This window comes from Gavia stellata, chromosome 2, assembly GCF_030936135.1.
Source record: "Gavia stellata isolate bGavSte3 chromosome 2, bGavSte3.hap2, whole genome shotgun sequence".
Taxonomy (NCBI): domain Eukaryota; kingdom Metazoa; phylum Chordata; class Aves; order Gaviiformes; family Gaviidae; genus Gavia; species Gavia stellata.
Genome location: NC_082595.1, coordinates 16,704,703 through 16,729,273, shown reverse-complemented (window position 1 = coordinate 16,729,273; position 24,571 = coordinate 16,704,703). Strand labels below are relative to the sequence as shown.

Here is a 24,571-nt window from a genome sequence, read left to right as displayed (position 1 = left end):
TTTTTGGGGAAAAAAAATTCTAAATGCCTTCAAACTTTCGGTTTCATCTGTTCTGTGCTGCATTTGTATTTTCACATGGCCTCTTGTCCTTGACTTTCAAAAATACGTACTTAATGAACCTTTCATCTGCACTGGCTAAGTAGACAAAGGCTAAATTAGAATAAAATACCATGAGCTTTCTCTTTATGCTTTTCTTTGTTAAAAGTTTTACTTATTCTTGTAAGTTGTTGCTAGAAGTTCTCTGCAACAGAAAAAAGCCTATGGGTTGAAAAACTTTAGGGTTTTTTTTTTTATTTTGTTCCTTTCTCACCACATTGCTTTACTATGTATATTTTGCATTTCCATAGCACTTTGGAGGTTTAGTCAAGGATCAGGCCACACTGTGCAAAGTATTCTGTAAACATAGGAAACCCCTTGCAGTTCTTGAGAAAGAAAACTATTTATTTTCAGTGTTAAATGGTGTATCCATTTTTTTTCCTGTTTGATTTGAATGGGCATTTTCTGAAATGAGGAAGGGATTATTTTTTAAAACAGAAATAGGTGATAGCAAGATGGCAGAAAGACGCCATGAAAATCTATGTTGGATCTTCTACATGGCAGTGCGTTAGAGATTTCTTTTACTATCAAGCATGAGACTGTTGTGGAAAAACTAATAGGTGTGCATTATCACATGCTTAACTAATGATTTCAAACATTTTTACAAACATTCAGTTTTTAAACCTCAAAATTCCTGTGGCCCAGGATGTGTTCTCCGTTCAGGGGAAGTCAATTTTAATAATACCTTCTGTAGAGTCTTGTGTTGAAAAAGTTCTGTGAATATAAAATGGTACTTTAATGTGGCAGTTCTAACCTTGGATGCTAACGTTTATAGAAAATTGTCGTTCTTAATTTTTACAAAACAGTTTTTTCTTAATTTTTTCCGTAAAATCCTCTAACATTATGTGTTGAGTTAAATACAAATTATGAAAAGGAGCGTGGCTACTTAATGTTAAAAAATGTGTTGTGACTTTAGTTCAACAGCCTCTTTTTTTCCTAAAAGCGAATAATAGTGCCAAAGCAATTGGATGTCACTCTCTCTTTTGAAGCCAACTGAACAATAAAAATAGAGGTGACTTTTGCTTTGCTGCTCTGTGTAAATCCGGCCTGTTCTTTGAGAGAAATACGCATGCAGAAACGGGAAAGGGGAAGACACTGCCTGGGCAGAGTTTGAGAAGCAGCATTAAAACAACCTTTGCCTTTGGACGCTTTGGTGTAATGGAAGGATCTCAGCCCCTCCTCTGGGGAGATGTCATTGCCTGCTAATATAAGGGTCCGTCATCTCACCTAGTCACTAACAGGTTTGTAGAGATGACTAGGAGAGAGATCACTGAAGGAGTTAAATTGTGACTGGCACAGACATCATCTTGGTTGAAAAGCTTTCCATAGTTTATATGTAAGACATGTGGTTTTGGTTTAGTTTTATAAACGGCAGTTGTAACAGACATACTAGGGTTTAATGCAGTTCCACCAAGCAGATTCTTGCATAAATAAAAGTAAGAAAGTCTGAAAGGAATAAACAGTATGGTGTCGAATACAGAGGGACCTCATAGTAAATCTGTGGCCACCTGAGCAGTAAGGTTGAGCAACTTCATGGTGTTACTGCATTACATCTTTTCAAAACCTACAGGAATGCTGGTTTTTTGCATCTTTAAGTTACAATTTTCTCGGGTGTGTGGGTCAAAAATACACATCTGTTTGAAAAGGGATAGTTATAGAAGAATGCCAATTTCTTTACTCAAATTTGCATTGGACAATAGCTGTATGAACATAATGCAGTGCTGGGCTGGCAACGGTAGTTGCAGTAATGTATGTTGTCTGTTATTTTTGTAAATGAAAATAAATCACGTCTCAGTTTATTGCTTTTACTGAACACATCAGCTTATTGCAGCTTAACATGCAAAGATGCTGTGATTATTTATGTTTTTTGTTTTCTTTTCCCTGGCATGAGCCTTCATATTAAAGTAGCCATTAGTGAGTGTAGAAAATACAGTGTAATAACACTAATACTGTGTGGGTTAATGGATGCTGTAGTGGTGTTCACCTAATCTTTTTGGGGTTGGTTGGTTTTTTTCCTTATTTTGATTCTCTTTGATCAGTAAGCACCTGGGTGGTATTCTAGAAACTGGTCTTATGCATGATGTCAATCTGTGTGTGCACACCAACTTAAGCACTAATACTAAATGCAAGATTAAATACGTTTGGTTTTGTCCATGCAGCTTGTAAAATGCATGTAGGTTCTATTCTGTAAAAACAAGTTATCTGGAAAGAATTACAAACGAAAGAATATGATCTCAGAAGAACTGTATACGTACATGGGTGAACGTATTATATGTACTTGTCATCTCTTGAAGATTGCCCATTAAAATAAAATCTTTTTAATCATTAGCATTACTGCTTAATCTGTCTTAATAGTTCTTTTCATTTGATTGACAATTAGCAAATTAATGGGAAAAAGCCAGTTAATGCTATACTCAGCTTAAGGAGTGAAAGCTGTTCCTTATTTAAATTTTTTCCTTAATGATGGAAATACATGAAATACTGGGGAAAAGGTTGTGGGGGGATTGCACTCTTGGGTATTTTTTGTTGTTGTTTGTCTCGTTGAAAAAGGTTTTGTAATCTGTGCTGGTTCTTTCACTGTAGACGATAGTACCACTTGGAAACATAAAACTGAAGGGAACATTGTGGGTCACGGGGTCCTGTCCATTGCTGTTGCAGGCAACCATGTCATGTAATCCCGTCCATAAACTGATCCTACCGCAACAGGACAGCAGCTAGCTTTTGTCCTCACCACTCGTATGGAGCATTGTCCTGCAACTTCGGGTTAAAACCATGTTCTGATTTCTAGCCTAAGTGTGCTCATGACCATTTTATAGGCATTTCTAAGATTACACTTTTCAGCTGTCAGAAGTGAGCTGCGCACCAAGGCACAATTTAAGAAAACACTGTCGGCTCTGTCTCATTTTTCATCTAAGACAATTAGGCTGTTTTAAGACCTATTCTTCCGTGCAGCTTATCACTAAGTTTCTTGGCATGTTGTGTTCTGCACGTAATAGCTGGTATGCAGCTAGTCTCTCTGGATATTAACAGTTTCAGTCCTGCCAAAGCTTCAAATGGCACGAGATTGTCTTCCTGAAACCACTCAACAGTCACTTTTTCTTTTTCTCCCCAGACAGGGCAGGATCTCCTAACAATGTTTAAGTGGTTTGCATGTTCCTTCCTTACAGCTGCTTGGGGGACAGAGCATACCAGGGTACACTGCACCATGTTGATCCTGCTTTGAGCGCATATCTGCTGGGTTATCTATTTCCTCTCGTATTTTTCCAAAACGGATAAAAACAAATGCATCTTGGCAAGTTGCTGTGTACATATGCACAAAGATGTTAAAGGACTTCTTTGTGAGCAGCAGCTGGCACCGTATTACTTGCTGTCGATTAAGGTGACTGCATTGCTAACTCACTGCTTTCTAACTAGCGGTCAAGAGCTTAAATGAAGTTGTGTGTAGCAGAAATACACTTGTTCGTACGAATTGGAGAGATGTCAGGTCCTAACCAGAAACAATTTGTTCTACCTGATCCCAAAACTCTAGCTGATTGTTCTCGTACAAAGAGAGCTTAAACTGTGAATGCATTAAGATTGACTGTCATGGTATTTAGCATGGTGGGTCTTTTTTTTCCTACAGTAGTTTTTATAGAGTATGCAGACTTTGCTGAAAGTACTGCATGGGTTTAATTTGCAGGAAACTTGAGGACAATCCCTTCTAGATACAAATTTCTGATCGCAAAAATGTACTCAACAAGAGAAGTAGGAGTTGAGTACAGCAGAAATTTTGAACCTTAATCTACTTTCAGAAATAACAAATATAAAATGTGTGGTCATAACTCAGGGATATTATAACATTTAAAAAAATTCTTTGGCATTTGCATCTGATGTTAGTGTTACACCAAGAATTCTTAAAAATGAAATCTGCATCTTTACTGAAATATTAAAATATTTATAAATAATATAAATACTGAAATATTTAAAGGAAATTGAGCACAGCAGAATATCTTTTAAGTACTAATAGAGTAAGAAAGAACAAATTTGCGACCTATTTTTCAATGGTTACACTTTAGATTCCTCACTTAAATGTCTCCTAATTAAATTGGTATTTGACTCATTAGTTGTTTTCTGTAAGCTTATAAGTACTCAGTTTGTTATTTGCCATTTTATATTTATTATTTTTATGTACAGGATGTGAATGAAGATCCTGGAGAAGATGTTGCACTTCTCTCCGTTAGTTTTGAGGATGCAGAAGCTACTCAGGTTTTTCCTAAGCTGTATCTCTCCCCGCGTATTGAACAGTGAGTGAGACAGTTTTTTTTCTGGAGTATTCATTCTATTTCATCTCTGCAATTTTCAATTTTTTCCTGATACCTGTGAGAAATGTTGGCTAGGTAATAACATGCTATTGCTTTAAATTGCTTAAAGTCATGATGATTACTTCAAGTGTGTGTGCGGTGGAGAAATGGCAGATCTTCTTTCGGCTCGTTCTGTATCTGTGGCTGTATCACATACGGATGAAGAAGTTATCACTGGCTACATGTGATATTCTTGTAGCATCATAATCTATGAAAACTATGCTGTGTTTTCCTGTAGCAGTATATTTTAAGTGCCTCCTACGGTACAGCATACTGATTTTTTTTTTTTGTGGGGGAATCTTTAATTTCTTTTTCTTTTGGGAAGGTAAGTTCTCTGTATAAACGTAATACATTTGAATGAAGTATTGTTTTAGAAGCTAAAGGGCTTTATTAACTGTGTTTTAGGAATTTGCAGCTTTAGTAAGTTACTTTTTTCAGGAGAATATCTGAATATTTCACTTTAAGATGTTGAACCTTACTGATCTGTTTACCAGTTGGCAAACAGATTTGCTGAGAAATGGATTTCTACTCATAAAATGGAAGGGTGAGGATTAGAATCAGTCTACTTTCATCAAATTTCTCTTTTTCCATTTCTGGAATTAAGAATGTCTTAATGCTCCTCCTTCCCTTTAGTACCTCAGTCTTGTAATGTCTCCTTCAAAAAAGTAACTACATTAGGCTGTTCAAGTATACAACAGTCAAGCTGGTCTAGCATTGTTTCAGTGATGCTTTCTTTTTCTGGTTAATACTGCAGTGACTTTTCTCTGACCTAGTGATGACACTTCTGGGTAGAGAAGAAAAGATGGAAAATACTGACTGCCGCAGTTCTATAATAACTCAGCGATAAAGTTTGTGTGAGTGAAGGAACATGATATCTTGAATTTTGCTCAACCGGGCATTGGTCTGGATAAACTGTTGGATGCAATTTAAAAAACAAAAACCAAGATTTGATTTCGATAAAGGCATAAGACTTCCCAGAGATTTTATTTAAGAAAATGTAGGTTACACATGCACATGCAAATTCACACACAATATATTTAGCAGCTTTTACATTTTCATTTTTTTATCAATTCACTACTTTTTGTCAACATTAGTTGAGGGAATAATTGTAGTCAAACATGTAATTATCCTTCCATGTTCCAAAAGATTCTTCTGCTCAGCTGCTGTTAAAAGCAAATGGGCCGTCACTAGTTTCCATTGTATTTTCAGCTGTAGTCACATGTTGATTCTTAAATGTATTTCAGGCCACCCAGGTATGTCTGTCTAAATGACCTGTGTGATAATGGATACATTGCTTATTTTCCCACTTTCAGTAGTATTTTTAGAAAGACGTTAATCTCTTGATACCAATCAGAATAGGAATACAAAGGAACACTTTGTCTTCCTAAAAGTATTGCATTTTCTGTGAGTGCCCTAAAAAATATCTGATTTTAGATGTGTGATGTAGAGCAATATAGCAGAAAGATATTTGGGTGGTGTTAGTACATATCTGACATGTCTGACATATTTATGGCTTTGTCATTTATAGCTTACGTAGTCATGTTAAAATCATGCCAGTAAACCCTGGAGTTCCATCCCACACCTTGTCACGTTATCTGTGTATCAAAGTTGAGGTACTTCACTCATCTAACTCGGTCTGTCCTCATGCATTTGTAAGGTTTTCATCACAGTATCTAGATACTGGTAACTCATAATACCAGAGTTGCTTGTGAGCTGTTGCACCTTCCTTTGTTCTACTAGCTACTTTTTATGTGCCATGAAAAAATGTATTGGTATGTTTTCAATGTTTGTTTGATTGCGCTTTAATAACAAAGATATATTTGTCTCTTGTGCTTTCCCAAAACCAATCTTTGCTCTCTTCAGCAGAGGCTGACAGTCGAGATATTTAACTTTCCAGTGTTTGGGAACTGAAGCAACAATGCGTACTACTTTATACTTTTTGCCAAAAGTACAAAAAGCCTCAAGAAGCCCTGAGGATTAGTTTAATGACTTGAGGCCATGGCATGTTACATTTGAATTGTGTTCTGCTTATAAAAGTTCTTTCCTGCTGCTAACAGTAATTGCATCTACAAAAGCCATGTAAGCAAATTACCAGTCTATTTTTTTATGCAGCAGATTTTGAGGTGGAGTGAGTAGTAGTTGACAGTTCCCAACGTAACATTCCCAAGTACTCAACAAAATAGGAAAAATACCAAATTCCCACAATTATTTTGCTAATACTAAACTCTGTTCACCTTAGGAAGAGCGAGCAAACAGGAATAGCATTTTCCTGATGTATGAAAAAACATTTTCAGATAGAAGTGTTTCAGCTTTGTAGGGAAATAAGAGCAAAGGGCCTGTTTGTGTAACGTGAGTTATCTCCTGCTTTCCCAAGAGGTTTCATTGCTTTTGTGCTTTACTATAAAAACATGCATCCCCACATTGCATTTTCTAAAAATGACACATACCCACAGATCTTGTCAGCAAAATTGAGCCCTAGCAATATGAATATAGTGTTTATGCTTTAAAGGGTTATTGTAAAGCACATTTGCTCTATTTTTAGATGGATGGTAAACATAATACTAGTAAAACTTCGACTGTTCTTTGTCATAGACTCTGGAAGAGAGATTTGCAAGATGAGGGAAACGTCCACTTTTTATGGTTTGGGGCTAAGACATTAGTACATCGGTTGGCATGAAAAAGCTCACATATTAAAGCGGAGGGTAAAAATGCAGTAGAGAAGTATTGTGGCTCCTTCAAGTCAGTATTGGTGTTCCATTGACTTGCGTGGTGTGGTGTCTGGCTGCAAGAGTATCCAGTCCAGTTCTTAGAGTAAAAAAACAACCCCACACTTAGGGATGGGAAGCATTTGTGTTAGTTTATAAAAATCTTAGCGATATTTATTCATAACCACACCTGGTTTAATTCTTTCAATAAAACTTGCTAATTTAAAAACTTTCCTTTAAATACTGATTGTTCAAAACACATTAACAGCAATTTCTAGTTAATGTTTCCTTAATTTGAAATCAATCACTTAAAAAAGCTTTCATTTTATAATTTCTTCTTATTCTTTATTGCACTGCATCAATAAGGAGATGGATGCCAATAACAGTCGCTTTTAATGATCTCAAAAATTAGATTAAGTTAAAATGAAACGTGGGGTATTTATGACATGTTTTGTTTAAAACCTACCATCAGAACTGTAGTATCATAAAAAAAGGTTTCTGCACACTTCTTGAGGAAGTGGTAAGCTGAGAAAGCCCACAGACTGACCACCCAACTTGAGAGGATGGTGCTAGTCAGCATCTGCGAGTGCGTGTCCCCGGCTCATCCTGCTCCTGCCACCTCGGGGCGTGGGACTGGCCGCAGGGTGCTCTTCGTTCCCCGCTGACAGCTGCTGTGCTCTGGGGAGAGGGTCAGAGAGCTGAGCGGTGTCTGTACCTGAGGCCCCTCACTTGCTAATCCACCTGACCTCCTGCTCCTAGGTAGGCACAGATGTATTCTGAGGCTGCTTCTGCACTCCTCTGTATGACGAGGAGCTGCTGGGATATTTACCCTTTATGCCTCTGTTGCATTTCCATGCGTTATTCATAATGTCTCTAAACCTGTCGGTAGAAAGCATCTTGCTTACTCAGAATTATCTTTCTAGTGAAAGTATACTAGATATTTCTATGGAAAGGAAATTTGTAATAAAAAAATCCATCATATCTTTGGTTTCCATTTATTAAAAGTCACTAGACTCTAAATCTGAGGAGTCAGTATGAGATTGAACAGCTTATTTCTATATTAATGCTTAAAATGTGTGTCAGCGTACTACACACGAATGTGGATCAGAAGGGTTTGAAAAAAAAAAAAAAAGAAAAAATTTAATGTATGTATTTTTTTCCTTCATGAGCCGGCCCTGCTAAGGAAAATAAAAATGGGTTTGTCTTGGTTCACATTTTAAGAAAAAAAGATATAAGGGTAGAAACACTGTTGCTCAGTGAATGCTGTGTTCCCTGGATTCACAGAAATAATCCTGCAATAAACACTGTTGTCCTGGAAGGCTTTTCTCTGATAAATACGCGGACGTGAATATGCTAAGAAAACCAGCTGTCAGTAGAACTTGTTTTGCTTAAATGGATCAGGCTCCATGCTTTGGGGACTGAAAAGGTCGTTTTTTACTGGTCTGGGAGCTGCGCCAGAGGGTTCTTCGTGACTGAGGGTGGTATGCAGAGTTCGGGGACTGCGTTTAACCTTCTCATACGGGCAGGGGAGAATAACAAGAACCTGGTCTGAACTATTAGACTTTGAATGTTTCTGTATGTTTTTCACTGCTGGGAAAAAGAAAAAAAGGAAGAGAAAATTAAACGTGTATTTGCTTTAAGGTGTTTCCTATCTTTTACCTGACCTTTCTGCTGGGAGTTGGAGGAGGAAAACCATAGAATGTTATCCATTTACTGCCAGGTACCGCCTCTCACTATGATTGAGATGCAGGGGTGCTGTGAAGGGCTTCATCTTTAAAGTTGGCATGCCATACTGCTGAGTGCACATCACTGGTTGAAGCCTGCTGTTTCAGAATGATTATGAATACACAGTCTCTAAATGAGTGGTCATGTTTAGGCCTTTTTATGTCTGTCTTTGTAGAAGGCAGAAGTAAGAAGGTCTTCTATTTGGCATATTAAAATTTGCTTGTTCATCTGAGTTGATGATTTCAGTAGAATTGTTAGTAAACAGCCAAGACGGTCCATGACGTCTTCAAATCCCAGAGCATCTTTGCAGACATGGGAAGCAGGAATGACTGTTGCTTTGCAGGGCTCTCTGTTCCATTAAGCCTAGTTTGGTCATGCCTCTACACAATGCCTGGCCAGTGAGTCAGTGATATCTCCTGCCTGCTGTATGTGCCATGTCCCCATCATCCAAATCTTCTGAAACTGTAGCCAGTACCGTAACCTGATTTCCAGTCTAGCTCTGCTTTGCAACTCTTCCTGTGTCCTAGAAATCACCTGTTTTGCTGCAGCCACCTTTTGATGGCCTGTTGACAGCTTCAGAAGAGATCAGGGTAGACTGGAATTGACGGTCAAAGCAGATTGACTTGTACTTCTGTCCTGGGTGTTCAACTGTACTGGCTGTTCCTCTTTTTCTCTGAAGCTGATACAGAACAATTAGTGAAAATAGCTGTAGAAGAACTAATTATGTGTTCATCATCTAAATGGTGCTTTAATGCTAAATATGTTAATGCTGTCCTTAAATGGTTCAGTTGGTGAGATTTTTAAGATGGTTTTCTTTCAGTTAAGAGACTAAGCAATTAGACCTAATCAGTGAGGTATGAAATACTTGGGGCGGTTCAGTGGGACTGATTTTGTTGCTCGGTAATGAGGTACCAGTTTCTCTGTATAGGAGGTAAGGGGCAGTTTTTGGTCTGACGTACACTTTGTGGCAATCCAGAGCTCAGCATTGCCTCAAGTCTCAGAGCAAAACTTGAGTTGAACATTGGGAAGGGTTTGTGTCTTCCTGGAGGTTTTGTCAGGTTCCTCTCAGAGTGTCAGCCTCTATGCGTTAGGTTCTGTAACCTGATGGTGGAGAGAGTATTTTTCCGTGATAAATCAAGATATATATGGGTCACAACAACCCCATGCAACGCTACAAGCTTGGGGACGAGTGGCTGGAAAGCTGTCTGGCGGAAAAGGACCTGGGGGTGCTGGTTGACAGCCGGCTGAATATGAGCCAGCAGTGTGCCCAGGTGGCCAAGAAGGCCAACAGCATCCTGGCCTGTATCAGAAATAGTGTGTCCAGCAGGAGCAGGGAGGTGATCGTGCCCCTGTACTCGGCTCTGGTGAGGCCGCACCTCGAATCCTGTGTTCAGTTTTGGGCCCCTCACTACAAGAAGGACATGGAGGTGCTGGAGCGTGTCCAGAGAAGGGCGATGAAGCTGGTGAGGGGTCTGGAGCATAAGTCTTATGAGGAGCGGCTGAGGGAACTGGGGTTGTTCAGTCTGGAGAAGAGGAGGCTGAGGGGAGACCTTATCGCTCTCTACAACTACCTGAAAGGGGGTTGCAGAGAGGTGGGTGTTGGCCTCTTCTCCCAAGTGACGAGTGACAGGACAAGAGGAAATGGCCTCAAGTTGCGCCAGGGGAGGTTCAGGCTGGATATTAGGAAAAACTTCTTCACTGAAAGGGTTGTCAGACATTGGAACAGGCTGCCCAGGGAGGTGTTTGAGTCACCATCCCTGGAGGTATTTAAAAGACGTGTGGATGAGGCGCTTAGGGATATGGTTTAGTGGTGGACTTAGCAGGGTTAGGTTAACGGTCGGACTTGATGATTTTAAAGGTCCTTTCCAACCTAAACGATTCTATTCTATGATTCTAAGTACTTTTCCCCTTGAAGGATTTTCTTGTATAGTAGAAAAATATGTGTAGAAAATGAAATTAATAAGAAATTACAAAAGAAAACAGAAACGTGATTCAAGACAGCCCTCTCCAACTCCCTTCCTCTACATACTTTTGACTAGAGTGGAGTGGTCTACAGAAATTTCAGTAGTTTTAAACACGTTTGTTTCCATTTGATACAAACCTTCCCATTAAGGTGTTGCATTTTTTCAAATTTGTACATAGACATTATTTCAGGCTACCCTAATGAAACATGCAATTCTGTTTCATGTTATGTTGTCATATGCTATGAGTATACCATGTTTCATTGTAATAATCCCTGATTCAACACAGGCATTTCTAAGTACCATTGTAAAGCTGTACTCTTCTAAAATACCCTCCTCAGCATTTTTACTGTGGTATCACTGCTTCTAGATGTGTTTACCCTCCTACAAAGAGTGATAATGGAGGAAAAAGGGAACAAAGTAATTTTTCTTTAGGATATTAGGCAGTATTCTTCATAAAGGTGTTCTTGGTTCTTTACTGTTGCCCGTATGTTCAGACTTGTATCTTTCTACAGTGGGGTTGTCAGAAGCACTTTCAATTAGTCAAAACTAATTTCGGCAATGACATTGAAAATTACTATAATCTCAGTTACTAGCTAGGCCAGTACCTAGTATTTTTGAAATCTTCCCCTGTATTTGCAATAGGGATTTTTTTTTTAATTATTTTCTTACATTGTGTTTACTTTGCTACTGAAATTCCTTTTAGTTTTACAAAAACTCTTACTTTTCTTTTGATACATCAAATGATTTTGGCTTTTCTATTGCCTATGTTGTTCTTACGGTTTGGGGGGTTGGAGGGTATTTTTATTGCCATTCTGACATCCCTGGTGCAGTACTGAAGTGCCTTTCTCAGATATTTCCCCAAGACATTAGAGCACAAACAGCATATTCCATCTTCCTTTCCTCAAATGTTTTTTAGGAGAAAGGAAGCCTGCTGAACAGAATCAATCCATGTTAGTACTGAACTGTGTCTGTCACAGGTGGCAGGATTTTCTTCATAACTAAGAATTAATAGGAATCTTTTGGGGTTTTTTATGTAGGTCCTTTTGTTCTAAAGAACTGTGTGGGCCAACTGTAGGGCCAGCTTGAACGCCTTGAAATGTTTTCCATAAAATTAGTTAGGCCAACCAGAGAAATTTGAAACCAGTGTCATCTTTTTTATTCTATGGCTTGTGATACGGCAGTAATAGAGCAAGCAGGAGGGTCTGGTGACTGGGATTAAATGTTAACCTAAAAAATTCCTAACTAGGTGTTTCTTGAAAATGCAATGAAAAAATCAGGTCCCACCTGAATTGTAAAATTTATACATAGGTAAAACTTAACTTGGAGTTTGTCTAGGGCTAAGTTAATTGTGGTTTGATGGATAATGCGCCGTTGTTAAATACTACTTTAAGAAACAACAACAATTAAATACAGAGTTGCTGGGAAATCACAACTGAAGCAGTAGTTTCTCTGTTGTTAAACATGCTTAATTCCGCAGACTGTCTCTTTGGAATGAAATAGAAGAAAAGTGCTTCAAAGTTACTGACTGCATTAAATTTAAAAATTCTCTGACATCTGAGACTTCTGCCAATTTATCCTTAAATGTAATCACATGAGCAGGTCATGGAGGGTTTTTCTCTAAGCTGGAAGTTGAGCTTTAGCTGTTCAATTGTATCCATTCTAACTGGGTATTAAATACCAAAACTGACAAACAGTATTACAATGAATTAATTAGAATTTGTCTTGGCAGCAAATGCAGTAAGTATAGAAAAAGCACATTTACTCAACAGTTATGAAAACTCAAATTTCCTAGAGTACACTTTGAACCCGCTTTTGTTGCTGTGTGGGTATTTTTCCCAGTTCTTGATGTAAATCCAAACCCACCACTACAGAACATGATATCATCTTCTAACAGAGTACACTCTACTGAAGCTGATTTTTGCATATTTGGGACATGTAGCTTGCTTTCTGAATATAGTGACTAAGTCATTTGTTTTCAGAGAACTTCACTGTAACTGCGATCTGCACCTTATAGTGTCCCATCTTGAGACTTTTCCTATTTTATTATTTAAAACAGTTAACAAAAAGGCAGCTACTATTTAATGCTTGCTTCCAGATGGTCACGGTCAATAGGTACAAGTCTCTGACCGTTTGGAAGTGAAGAGTTAAGGATTTTCAGATAAAACCTCTAAAAAATGGGAAACGCAGAATTAAGTTGTATGTGAAAGACCTCAGTTTTGATTGCCTCTGTCATCTTCTCCCTGCCCCCCAACTGGGGAGAGCTGACAGTACCCACTAGGAACCATTTTCCTGTTGCCACCGCGTTTCCGCAGGGAATGCGGTGGCAAGGGGAGTGTGGATTGAGGAGGATGGCAGAGGAACAGCCCTGCAGGGAATCCAGCAGATAGGAGGAAGGTGAGTGGAGGGATCTTGGCTCCGTTGTCTGTGTGATCAAAAGAAAGGATTGAAGTGAGTCCTTCGAGATTACCAGAAGGGCTCCTTCCCCTACCAACCTGCCTTTTTCCCGTAAGCTTCCCGACCCCACAGCAGTACTACTACTACCACCTCTCAGTTTTCTTAGCTTTCTGCCTCCCTCTTTCCTGCCAATAATCAGTAGCATTTTAAACTTAATGTCTTCTTGAAAGGAGCTTTAATACCTCCTTAATTATCCATTGTAGGAAGATGCCATTTCCCCAAAATAAATCGTGGCTGATTTTTGCAGCATGACTAGGGGGTTTCTGGGGGCAACTTAGTCTAAGTAGGCAACTTAGAAAAGTAATTCTTTAAATGGAATGGAGTTGCTGTATTTTGTGGGTTTGCTTTTTGAAAAACATGTAAGCTGATCTTTGTAGAAAGCAGAAACAGCCAAAAACGTAATTGTGCGGAGCAGGGCTTCATGTGAGTCCCATGCATTTTTTGTCTTTCATTCCTCTGCAGCCAGCACTTCTTGAGGACCAGCAGGGCCTAATTAATCTGCAATCTGGAAGAAACACACAGAGGTAGTAGTTAGAGTTGGCCTATGGGCCACCTTACTTCCAAGGAGTTGCATATTCCTTTTATGTTTAACAAAGCTTTTTTTTTTTTTTTTCCCCAATCAAGAAGAAATATTCTTGTACCTATAGTCCTCTTGTACCTTAAATGAGTATTGCTGCTCCCTGCTGTCTTTCATTGCAACTCAGTGAATTCTGTTGTCTTCGAGTTGTCACAGGCTACACTTGGTTAGGGAGGAACTTGTGTACTCCACCAGGTCTGTGATCTGAATGATTAAGAGCCAAAACTGGTATACACTGTGAAGCACATCTGCCTTGGATCTTTTGGGTTTTTTGGGTTTGTGGGATTTTTTTATAGTGCGGTCATTGATATATCTAGCTAAGAAAATTTGGAAGTGCTTATTCAAGACATGGGATACCAGTGTTTTGAAATCCTTTCAATTCAGTGGGTTTATAAACCATTCCTGTCTTTCATGATTTCTACAAATCGTGTAGCCAATGTGTTAATGGAATAAAAGTTGGGACTTCTTTATGTATAGTTTGGAAAACATACATGTGTGTCGACAAAGAATATTACAGAATTTAAATCACAGATCTCGTGTGATATTTAATATGTGTGTGCAGTATGTGTTAAACATCCCATGGAGGAGGACAAGTTAAATTTGGCAAGAACTGAAACTTTAGAATACGAAAATGTAGATTCTTTTTTGTTGGGTTTTAAAACTAAATTCTTTGAGCTGGTTTCTGGTCAGGGGCCGCTGAAAATACATGAGGAGGAAACTTCAGCTATTTAACAATTTCCGTGGACAAAACTCTGTTAGTACCAAAGTTGCAGACGCCACAGTGCAGTGGAAAAACCTGTACAAATAGAGCGAAACAATTCTGCTTGCAGATATTTGCTGTTGAAGCCAATAAAAGGGCTGTGCTCTTCTGTGTGGTTTAGTGATGTCAAGCGCTACTTGCTGGAGGCAGCTGTGTTACTGCAACGGTTTCCTGACCTTAAATAGCCTATATGCTGGGTAATGCAAGCATTCAAATATAAATACAGGGCACATAAGGACAGAAAGAGGCCAGAAAAGCCATCTAGGCCCCTTCCCTCCCCTGAATTAGTCAGTGTCTTCCTCAGTATTCTTCTCTTCTGGTATTTGTCCAAGATATTTACAAAACCGTTTAGACTAATTGTTCCCTTGTGTTGCCTCAGTACTGTTTATTCCATATGTTAAGTACTGCGTGCAAAGCAATTCTGCTCTTCAATGTGGCTGCTGCTTGCTTTCCTTTCCTTTTCCTTTCTTCGAGGTTTCCTTTCATAGTAACCCAAACAGCTGTGCAACCTCTGTCTGTCCTAGGAGGTTGCATGTACCTTAGCAGCAGCAGCCCACTGCTCTTCTCTAGCCCTCCTCTCTAGGGCAAGTAGGACTTTCTGGGACATTTGGTGGAGGTAATTCCTTCTGGTCATGCTTTTGGTCAACTTCCCAGATATTTTTTGCGTTTTTGTTTTTGGTTTTTTTTTCCTTTTACTCTGTAATGGTGAGATGGTTAGATGGTGTGTATGTGTAATTACATAGTGATCCTCTTAATTTGTTCCATTGCTCAAAGATTGTCTGTTTCTTTTGTAGCCGTAATGAGGACTGTGTAACTCCCTTCCTACCACCTCAAATTCTGTTGTTTTCAGTTGGTACTCTTGTTTTTGTTCACTTACCTACCACTTAAGTTTCTCTTACTGCCACCTTCTTTTTTTTTTTTTTTCTTTAAGTTCCATCTCTGTTTTCTGGTTTCTCTTTTGGCCGTTCGTTTTTAGCTCAAACGTGTTTCATTTTCAAGAAGTAAGTCTCTGGTTTTTTGCACGTCAGGTAGCAGTTTATCCTGCAGTTGACATAGCAACTGTGAGGAGAGCTGAATGATGAATGTACAACATGGTAAAGGAAGTCTTGTTCAAAATTTAGGCACTCTTCGATCAATGAAAATCTAACGGCCCTTTTAGTTGTCTGATACACAGAATCAGTGCATGTCCAGAACACAGTCATTTAGCATTGTCTATGATTTCAGTGCCTTTGTTTTCTTTATTTTAAAACACTTTAACATTTTTTTCTAACATTTAGAAATGTTTATTTTACATTTCTTTTAACATTATTTCTCTTTACAATTAATTGCTTCCATTTATAAATGAAGTGAAAACTTCAGGATTTTTACGCAACGGTGAAAGCAAAAAAATTCCATTATATTGTATTTGTTAAAACCTGGATTATGTATAATTGAACAACTTTTTTTCCCCTCCATGAGAGTATTCTATTTAGAGTGTGTGTCTCAGCAGTAACAGGGATCATATTTCTCAGTACTATGAATTTCTTTACTGATTTTGTTTTTCTTGTATTATGTTAAAATTTTGGAGGTCATGTCAATTTATAAAATATATCAAGTTCCTTAACCTATGATAGCTACTGTGGTTTTCCAGAAAATTCATTTGCAGCAAATAAGTGGCAGATTTCACATCGGAGTAGTAGAGCCCTTTGTTGGAAAGGAACTCTGAATCATTCAGCCCAGCTTCCTGCTTGGCACAGGACTACCGCCAGCACTAGCTCAGGTTTTGTGTAGCGGGGCCTTTGTCTGGCTGTGTCTTGAACACTTCCCACAGTGGAGATCCTGAGGAACTGGTCTGCTACTTTGCTACTATCCTTAGCGGAGGCGTTCCTCCAAAAGTCCAGTCTGAGCATCCCAAAGCCTCAGTTGGCCCAGTTCTTGAGATCATAAAGGTCCCTCTGGATTGAAGCTGTGCAGTTTGTTGTAGCAGTATTATACAGTGTCGTTAACAGTATGCCATTTATCATGAAGCAAGGTGTTCTTCACCCTTGAGCTACCATTCTTCCATTTCAACTCTGAATCAGTAACAGAAGCTATGTTAACAGCGCTTGCTTCCCTCATAAATTAGGCTTTTTTAGTGAGTCTCATCATACACGGGTGAGGTCTTAAGGATATATTGCTAGCTAGGGTTTGCTCTGGCTGGAGGTCACGATGAGCTGGTATAAAGTTAAATTAAGTTCCCATCTCACTGCTGACACAGTAAAGGGATGGCATGAGGAGCGAGGGTATGAGTTGGCTGCACTCTGACAAATATCACCAATGCATGGTCCTTTGGGACTAGCTGGTACCTGACATAATTTAGAGCAGTGTAGGGCAGTATGGGGCCAAAAATTAAAGAATTTTGGTCAATACTATGGGTGGTGGTATGCCTTGCCACACCAAGGCAAGTAATAGAGGGAAATATCGTTTATCTTTTTAACTCTATACTGAAGGCTTCTGGTCTCTTTTCAATACACAAATACTAATTTGTATTTTCCTTTATACTATAGCAAAACTAAAAAACAAAATACCCTGAAATAGAACCACTAGTCACTAGCAGTGAATGATCTTGGCAATGCAACTGGCATTGCTGAGTACTTTCTATGTACAACTGAGCACACTTAAAATGCTAGAAAAAAGGATAGATTTACCCTGGTTTTGTTTGTTATACTAATGCTATGAAAGTCTAGTGTTCTATTTTTGTTCATCTACCAATCTGTTCAGCATATTTTGTTTAATAGTTTAATGGTAGAGTCTATATGTAACCACCCATGTTACATCAGACTCTGTGCAACTGGAATGTTGTTTACTTTTCACCAAGGCAACTCCCTGGTTTTTGTTAATTAATATCTAACAAGGTCCTACAGCTAACTCCCTTTAAAGTCAAGAATGTAGGGGTGTTCAGGATTTATAGGCACACTGTGCTGAGGCCTTGTAGCAGCGGGGTGTTTTGTGAAACTGGCCTATTAAAAGGAGAGAGTTTGGGGTGGGTTTTTTTCATTTTCATATCTATGTATTTTCTTTTACTCTTCCTCAGGTATCTTGGAGAGGTTATGTTTGTACTGCACATGCACAGTCCTTTAATACCTGGTGCTGTGAAGTTATTTTCTTAAGCAACAGAATGAAACCGAGAAGATTTGTGGGAAAGTCTTCTACAGCAGTAACCTCTCACTGGGGTTTTTTTTGGAACTAAAGGAGAACTCACATTTCTGAGGTGGTCGAACTGGCAACTGTGGCTCATGTTTAAATACAAACATTTTATTTTTCTTACTTTTGACAACAGGACATCCCTCAAATGTCTCAATTACAACCATACCAGCAGGGATTTTTTTGTTAAATCTTTACGTGTTTTGTCCAGGCTTGATTTGAAATGATGTGAGGAATACACAATTTTCTTAGTGCTATTCCACTGATAAAACATTTTACTGTCTTTTGATCTGAATTATCTGTTAAGTTTTTCACAAACTTTAATGTGTTTATCTTCTTGGTACCCTTCTGGGATAAGTTAGTAGCAAATATTGTCAGGATGTATGAATGTATCTGTGTGTGTCAGAAGGATTTCATTATTAGGAAACTAGAACCAAATAGAGACTCCCTTCGATAATGTCAGTCTGTACCAGATAAATGTTGCTAGGCTTAGAAATGTGGTCTTTCTTTTACAGTCAAATTTTGTACCTAAAAAGTCTTCCCGTTTAGTGATCCTCCTTAATCACTGCCCTGCCTTAGCTATATAGGCTGTCTTGAGGCTATACTCATTTAGGTGCACTGATGTGATACAGGTTCCTCTGGCATCTCCACTATTGTAATTTGAGCAGTGTGCTCTAAAGAAAATGAAATAAAAAATTCAGTACATGCAGAAGTACATTTCTTTCCACCATGAAAATGTTATTTTTAATAATTCAGTATATTTTTGACTCTTGACCCCTGCCAGAATATCTCAGTAACATAGAGATAAATAGATACTGTAATTGGCAAGCTGATTATAATTGTATGTTAAGGCAAGCAGAAACGGTCATTTCATTTAATTCAGTCCTAAAAACCTGTAAAAATACTGGATTCTATTTTAAGAATGAATAGTAGGTAAATAGTGGTCCATCCAAAATCTGTCAATTACTGATTGTGTTTTCTTGATTTTTTTTTTTTTTTTAAAGTTTCTTTGTTGCAGGAGGACATCTTGGCAGAACTTCACATATGTGGTTAACTGCTTGCTGAGCCACAAGCAAATAATGCTGTACAGTTAAGCATTTCTTCCTGCATCACCAATTTCTATTCTCTTGGGCAACAGGAGTTCAAATCTGGGCAAAGATGACAGGCATAAACCTGTCTGATTGGATTAATAACATAGAAACTGTTGCTAGCCTCTGTAGTAATCTTTTAAAGTTGGTCTTGTGGTAAGTTTCTCAACCCGGATTTTGATTTTATTATACCAGCAAATAAATAAGTGAATAACTCTTGAATCCTGAAGGACAAAAGGAGAATCTGTTTCCCATTTTCAGGCTTGGCAGATAGGAATTCTGCTAAAGGAGGTCGGAAAGGGTATCTGGAAACCTGATGGGCAATGAAGATTCAGAGACAGCTTCCAGTATATTGGTTGTGGGGGCTTTCTTTTTAAACACTGTATTGGTTTTGCTTGTGTGGTATTTTCAGTCTCCCAAACTGCCTTTTCATGGAAATAAGAAGTAATTAGTTTGAGGAGGCATAAGTATTCCAGTCAGTGTGTTCGTTCATACCTGGAATGGAGCTGTGAAGTAGAATTAGTTTGCTTATCGGTTGGATATTATTATAAAGAAAAAAGTTTTTTTGAGAAATTTATTTAATTGTAAAATCAGTGCTGCACGGGGAAAGTCATGTTTGTTGTGTGTTGCTAGGGGGAATGACCTCAAATTGTCCCTTTATCACAACCTTGCAAAAAGCTCAAGTAGCATATTTTGGGTAGTAGGATCTATATTTTGGGTTGTACCATTAAATTGAATACATGGGAAAAATCCATCTGTAACTTATATTTGCTTTTCTGTTCCTTTGTGGTTGTGTTGGAATGACAATCATAGCTAACACTTGGGAGGGTGAAGTTGTGTTACAGGAACTCACAGGAAGCTTTTGGGAAAGAGCAATTCTGAAATCAAAATGATGATGTTCAAGGACTTGGCTTATTGTCATTTCTTCTACCTACAACATGGCATGAATTCAACTTTAGTTCTCTTCAGAATGCTGCAGTAGGCCTTTATAAGCTCAGCTTACAATTTTGTACATGCAATGTGAGACCTAAATCCTTAGGAAGGAAAAAGACAAACATTTTTCTGAAATTAATTTGGTCCTTTGGAATTACTGCCATGTCTGGGCAGTCTTGATATGGTACCTGCTGAAGAGACTTTCACCTTGATTAGGATACCAGTCCCCCAAACCGATTTTTGAAGCGGAACAACTGTGGCTATTTTAAACTCTGTTTTATGTTTACAGTATCCAAAAGATTTGTTATAGTACTTATTTGAATTAACTGTTGGAGGAGAAATATCTGTTTCATTTGGGTAGCTCTTAGTACCATAGGAAAGAGGGGAAAAAGTATACAAAGTAACACAAAGGGGGTTTTGGGTTTGCTGTGTTTTTTGGTTTTTTTTTACAAAACTAAGTAAAGTTACAAAGTAAAACAAAACAAACCATAAACTATATCTTATGAGTGTATTTTTAATATTCAAGTGCTTCCCCAATTTCTCCAGTGTCTCCAGCAACCTTTCTGTTCCTTCCTTCCCCTCCTTCCTTTTATACCCTTTCACCCCCAAATTCTCAAAGCTGCTACTCTGGGGACATTCCTGAATCTCTGTCTTCTCTGTCACTTTGTTCAAGTAGCATACTCCTCTTGTCTTGCCAGGCCTTGCCCAGAAGTCTCTTCCTTGTTCTTTTAACTAATAGAAATACATTTTTTAAATATAGGGTTTGTTTCCCAGCTAGCAGCTTTTCCTCTTTTATTCTCCCTCTTCTCCTTCCTTTGGAATTGTGTGTGTTTCATCTCCCCTTTAATGTAGGTTTACATTGAAGGAAAGGTGAAAATGCCTGGTCCTGAAGATAGTCCAATAGAATTGAGCAATTCTGTGGATTCCCTAACAGACAGATGGTAGAGTGCTGGATTTTCAAGGCAAAGTATGAAATTTTAAATTAAAAGAATTTTTGTATCTTTGGGATCTTGAAATATCTACCCTGAGTTTTGGACTTGATAAATAGTAGTTTGTAGTCAGCCATTCTCCAGACCTCCCTTGCTTTCACTTGTACTGCAATTTTATTTCTTTTTGCAAAGTTAGAAAAATCAGACCATGTATTGGACATAAATTCCAACCTTTCCCAGCTTTTGGCTAGATGAGCTACAATTAGTTATTTTTAGTCCTGACCAAGTTTGCATAAATGTTCTTCAGGTTGACACTAACTAGACACTGAATAAATACACGGTTCCTTGAAGGATAGATAGCTTTTCCAAATATTGACCACAGCTTTAGATAGGTCACTTTCCAAAGTAGGGCTCCAAAGAGAAAGGAATTTAGAGCAGGTGTTACACAAACCATAGGAGTGTATGTTTGACATGCAAAGGCCTGAGTGTCATCTTTTTTTACACAACTAATACATGGAATTTGAAGTCACTAACTAGGCAATAAATCTGTGCATTTCAGATACTATTTTTCATGTATTGTCAAGCTGAAAGATGAAAATCAAGACATTCTCCAACCAATTTTGTCTTTTATGCTCTGAAAATATTTAGGGTACCAATCATATGAGAAACTTACGGATACGTTAAATCAATTGGTAGCAGTTGCATGTCACTGGTTTGGCAGACTTGGAGAATAGGAAGTGATGAGTTAGTTACAAGGAATAATCTAGATATTAGTATGCAGTACTTGAAAAGTTTGTGATGTATATAACTATGACCTCCAGTCTCTTCAGTAATACTATTGCAATCACTAATTTCCAACAAAAAGCTACTCTGTCAGGTCAGTCAGAACAGAGATGCAAATGATTTATATTTTCTTTATGTTTGAGAAGTGTGTCTTTGGTCATGTAGCTCAGGTGCTGCAAAGAGGCAACACAGTTTTTCAGGAAACTTGGCCTCTCGTAAAAGAATGATATCGTTCCAGTCTTCTCGACCATTTCTGCTTTTGTTCCTTGAACCTTTCAACACGGGATTTCATGGTAAGTGCAAATCTAAAGTGTCTTGGATGGTGAATCCCCTTGCTTCTGGCTTACACGATTCTAGAATAGTATCAACCATCAGATGTTTTCTTTATTGTAAACTTACAGTGCTGCTTTTTTTTTTCTTTGGTATTCTTTTTTTTGAAGTTGTTTGTGTTAAATATACAACCTGTATTCCAGTAAAACACTGGAACAGGGAAGTGGTGGAGTCACCATCACCGGAGGTCTTTAAGGAGTGTGTGGACGTGGCATTGTGGGACATGGTTTAGTGGGCATGGTGGTGTTGGTTGATGGTTGGACTTGATGATCTTACAGGTCTTTTCCAACCATAGTGATTCTGTGATTCCACAGCAGGAAATTTCTGATAACTTACTGCTGGTGCTTTTGCTGTATCCTACAAGATAGCATCAGTTCCTTGACCTTTTACAGGGTTCAGGGATGGCAGCAAGTTAATAAGAAAGGAAAGGCTGGGAAATCTATTAATGATTGATTTTTATCTGATTTTAATGTGACAAAGAAACTGAATGGCAACTGGGAAGCGGGTTGGTTGTCTTTTAATTCCTCATAGACAGATCTTAGGTCTGATAGTCTCTTCCATGCTATAATTCTGACAAATCTTGTTTGATCTCCCAGTGAAATAGCCAAGGACTGACTTTGACCGTAGCTACTGAATTTACCTCTTATGCTTAGAGGGGATTCCTGTGGGCTTTTATCCCAAGTTTGGAGGGCTCCTATGTAGATGCTTTTGCTGCCTTACGGAAAACTGTTTCATGGGCTGTGGATTTCAGTATTGAGATGTGTTAATTTGCAGAACTTCAAATAACTTGGTCTGTCTAGTTGTACTTGCTAATATTTTTACTTCAAGTTCCCAATAATAAAAATAACTCGAGTATCAACTCAGTTTTCATTATAACTCTCCCAAAGAGCAAACACAGGAGAAGAACGTTCCATCAAGTAAAATGTTTGTAGTTGTCTTCCCTCCCTGTCCCCCCACCCCCCAAAAAAGGTTAAACAGAGCTAGCTGTATCTCTCATCACCATATACTGCAGTGGCTTGAAAACAAATAGCACACAAATAGAATCAGCCAGCAGCATTGGCTAATTACAAAATTTGTTCACGTAAGAGGCCTTAGCAGCAATGTTTGTGATTGCTGTAAGACCTATAATCACAATTCCAGCATTGCCTGTAAATGGATCTTCACTAGTGCATAAGTGCATGCCTAAATCGCTGCCATGTTTGGGGGATGTGATTTGCTTGCCCTTCTCTCTCAGGATCTTGCAGCCAGCCATACCTGTACGTAGCAATATCACTGTGCATGGGAATTTGCTGGTGGTGTCTTTAGGCCAATTGTGTCCTTATTTGACTCCACCTACTCTGAGAAGTTTGACATACTCTGCTTCCCAAAGTAAATAGTGTTTAGGGTTTGGTTGTTTTGTTCATACTGTTTCATCCCCACGGAGGAATGAATAGAACCATTTTGTAACCTTGATTCTCGGTTTACTTCCTTCACTCTCCTCTTAAACCTCATCACAGTAACTGTTAGTGTTTCAAATTCTCTTTCAAACAAGCACATACCATCCAAATTGTGGTGGTATGTGAAATGTAATGTTAGGCAACTGTTGATATTGTCAGAGGGATTGTATCTTAAGCTGGGGTGGGGAAGCTAGCACAGTACGTTTTGCAGAGCTGTGCATTTTTAAAAACATCATCGTGATCCCTGGCATATCACTTGTACTTGCAGAAGAGGGCAGGGTCCTACACCTTCAGACGGGGTGCTTTTCCAGATGTTCCACCCAGCCTGAGTTCATGTCAGACAAGTCAGTCTTTGTGGCAGAGATATTGAGGTATTCAAATGAGGATCTTTATTTATTTCAGTGTTCCATTCTTTTTATCAAATCTAAAGCCCTTTGAAGGTATACCACCTTTCATTTTGCTGATTGCAAAATTAGTTACTTTAAAACCTGCTCTGGGGGAAAAGAAAATAAAACCATTCTAAAGTTCTGCCTTTTTTCACCCCATTAGTTCAGGTTACACTTACAACAACTTTCATTGCATTTTCAAGTAAACTTCATGATTTAAATGATTAGTAGCTATTTTAATCATATAATACTGTGACACTCCTTTTATTTTTTATGTTACTAGAGATACATGTTTGTGATTAAAATCTATCACTGTAAACTACCTTGCACTAGCATCTAAATATGTTGCCCAACTAGAAAATCACATGCATGTGCAAAAGGTTAGCAAAGTTTCTAGAAACAGGGCTAGCCACATATGTTATTTTGCCCTCCTAACTCCCCATCCCTAAACCATTGGTGGCACAGGGACTTTGTCTGATTCATGTATATTCAGTAATCATGAATTAATTTCTTTTCCATTAACTTCTCCAGCCTACCCTTTGACCATATTGCAACAGACAATTTCACAGCTCCATTGCATCTCACGTGAAGATCTACCTTCTTTTAGTTTTGAACCTAGCTCCTGTTAGCTTGGTGTAATGCTGACCACTACACTTGTATTGGAAGAGACAGCAACTAGTCAATGCTTATTCACATTTTCCACATCACTCATCATGTTATGGTTCTCAGTCATACTCCTGCCCTCATTTTCTGCTTTCCAGACTGAGTCGTCCTGCAGACGGCTTTCTACTTCTTTCCTCATAATCCCATACTTCTTTTTGTTTTGGCTTTTTATTCAGTGCTGAGCTGACATTTTAACTGAACTGTTAGTCAGCTGAGATCAGCTGAATGTTCAGCTTGGTG

The 24,571-nt window shown here is 38.4% G+C and overlaps 1 protein-coding gene across 2 annotated transcripts in view; it reads left to right on the top strand.

Moving 5' to 3' along the window:
• The window catches only part of BABAM2 (BRISC and BRCA1 A complex member 2), a 178,331-nt gene that overhangs the window by 91,453 nt on the left and 62,307 nt on the right, over positions 1-24,571 (top strand). For both annotated transcript variants that reach the window (XM_059835711.1, XM_059835714.1), the window contains exon 7: positions 4,270-4,379. In XM_059835711.1, the coding sequence (XP_059691694.1) occupies positions 4,270-4,379 (110 nt within the window). The remainder of the gene's footprint in view (positions 1-4,269; positions 4,380-24,571) is intronic.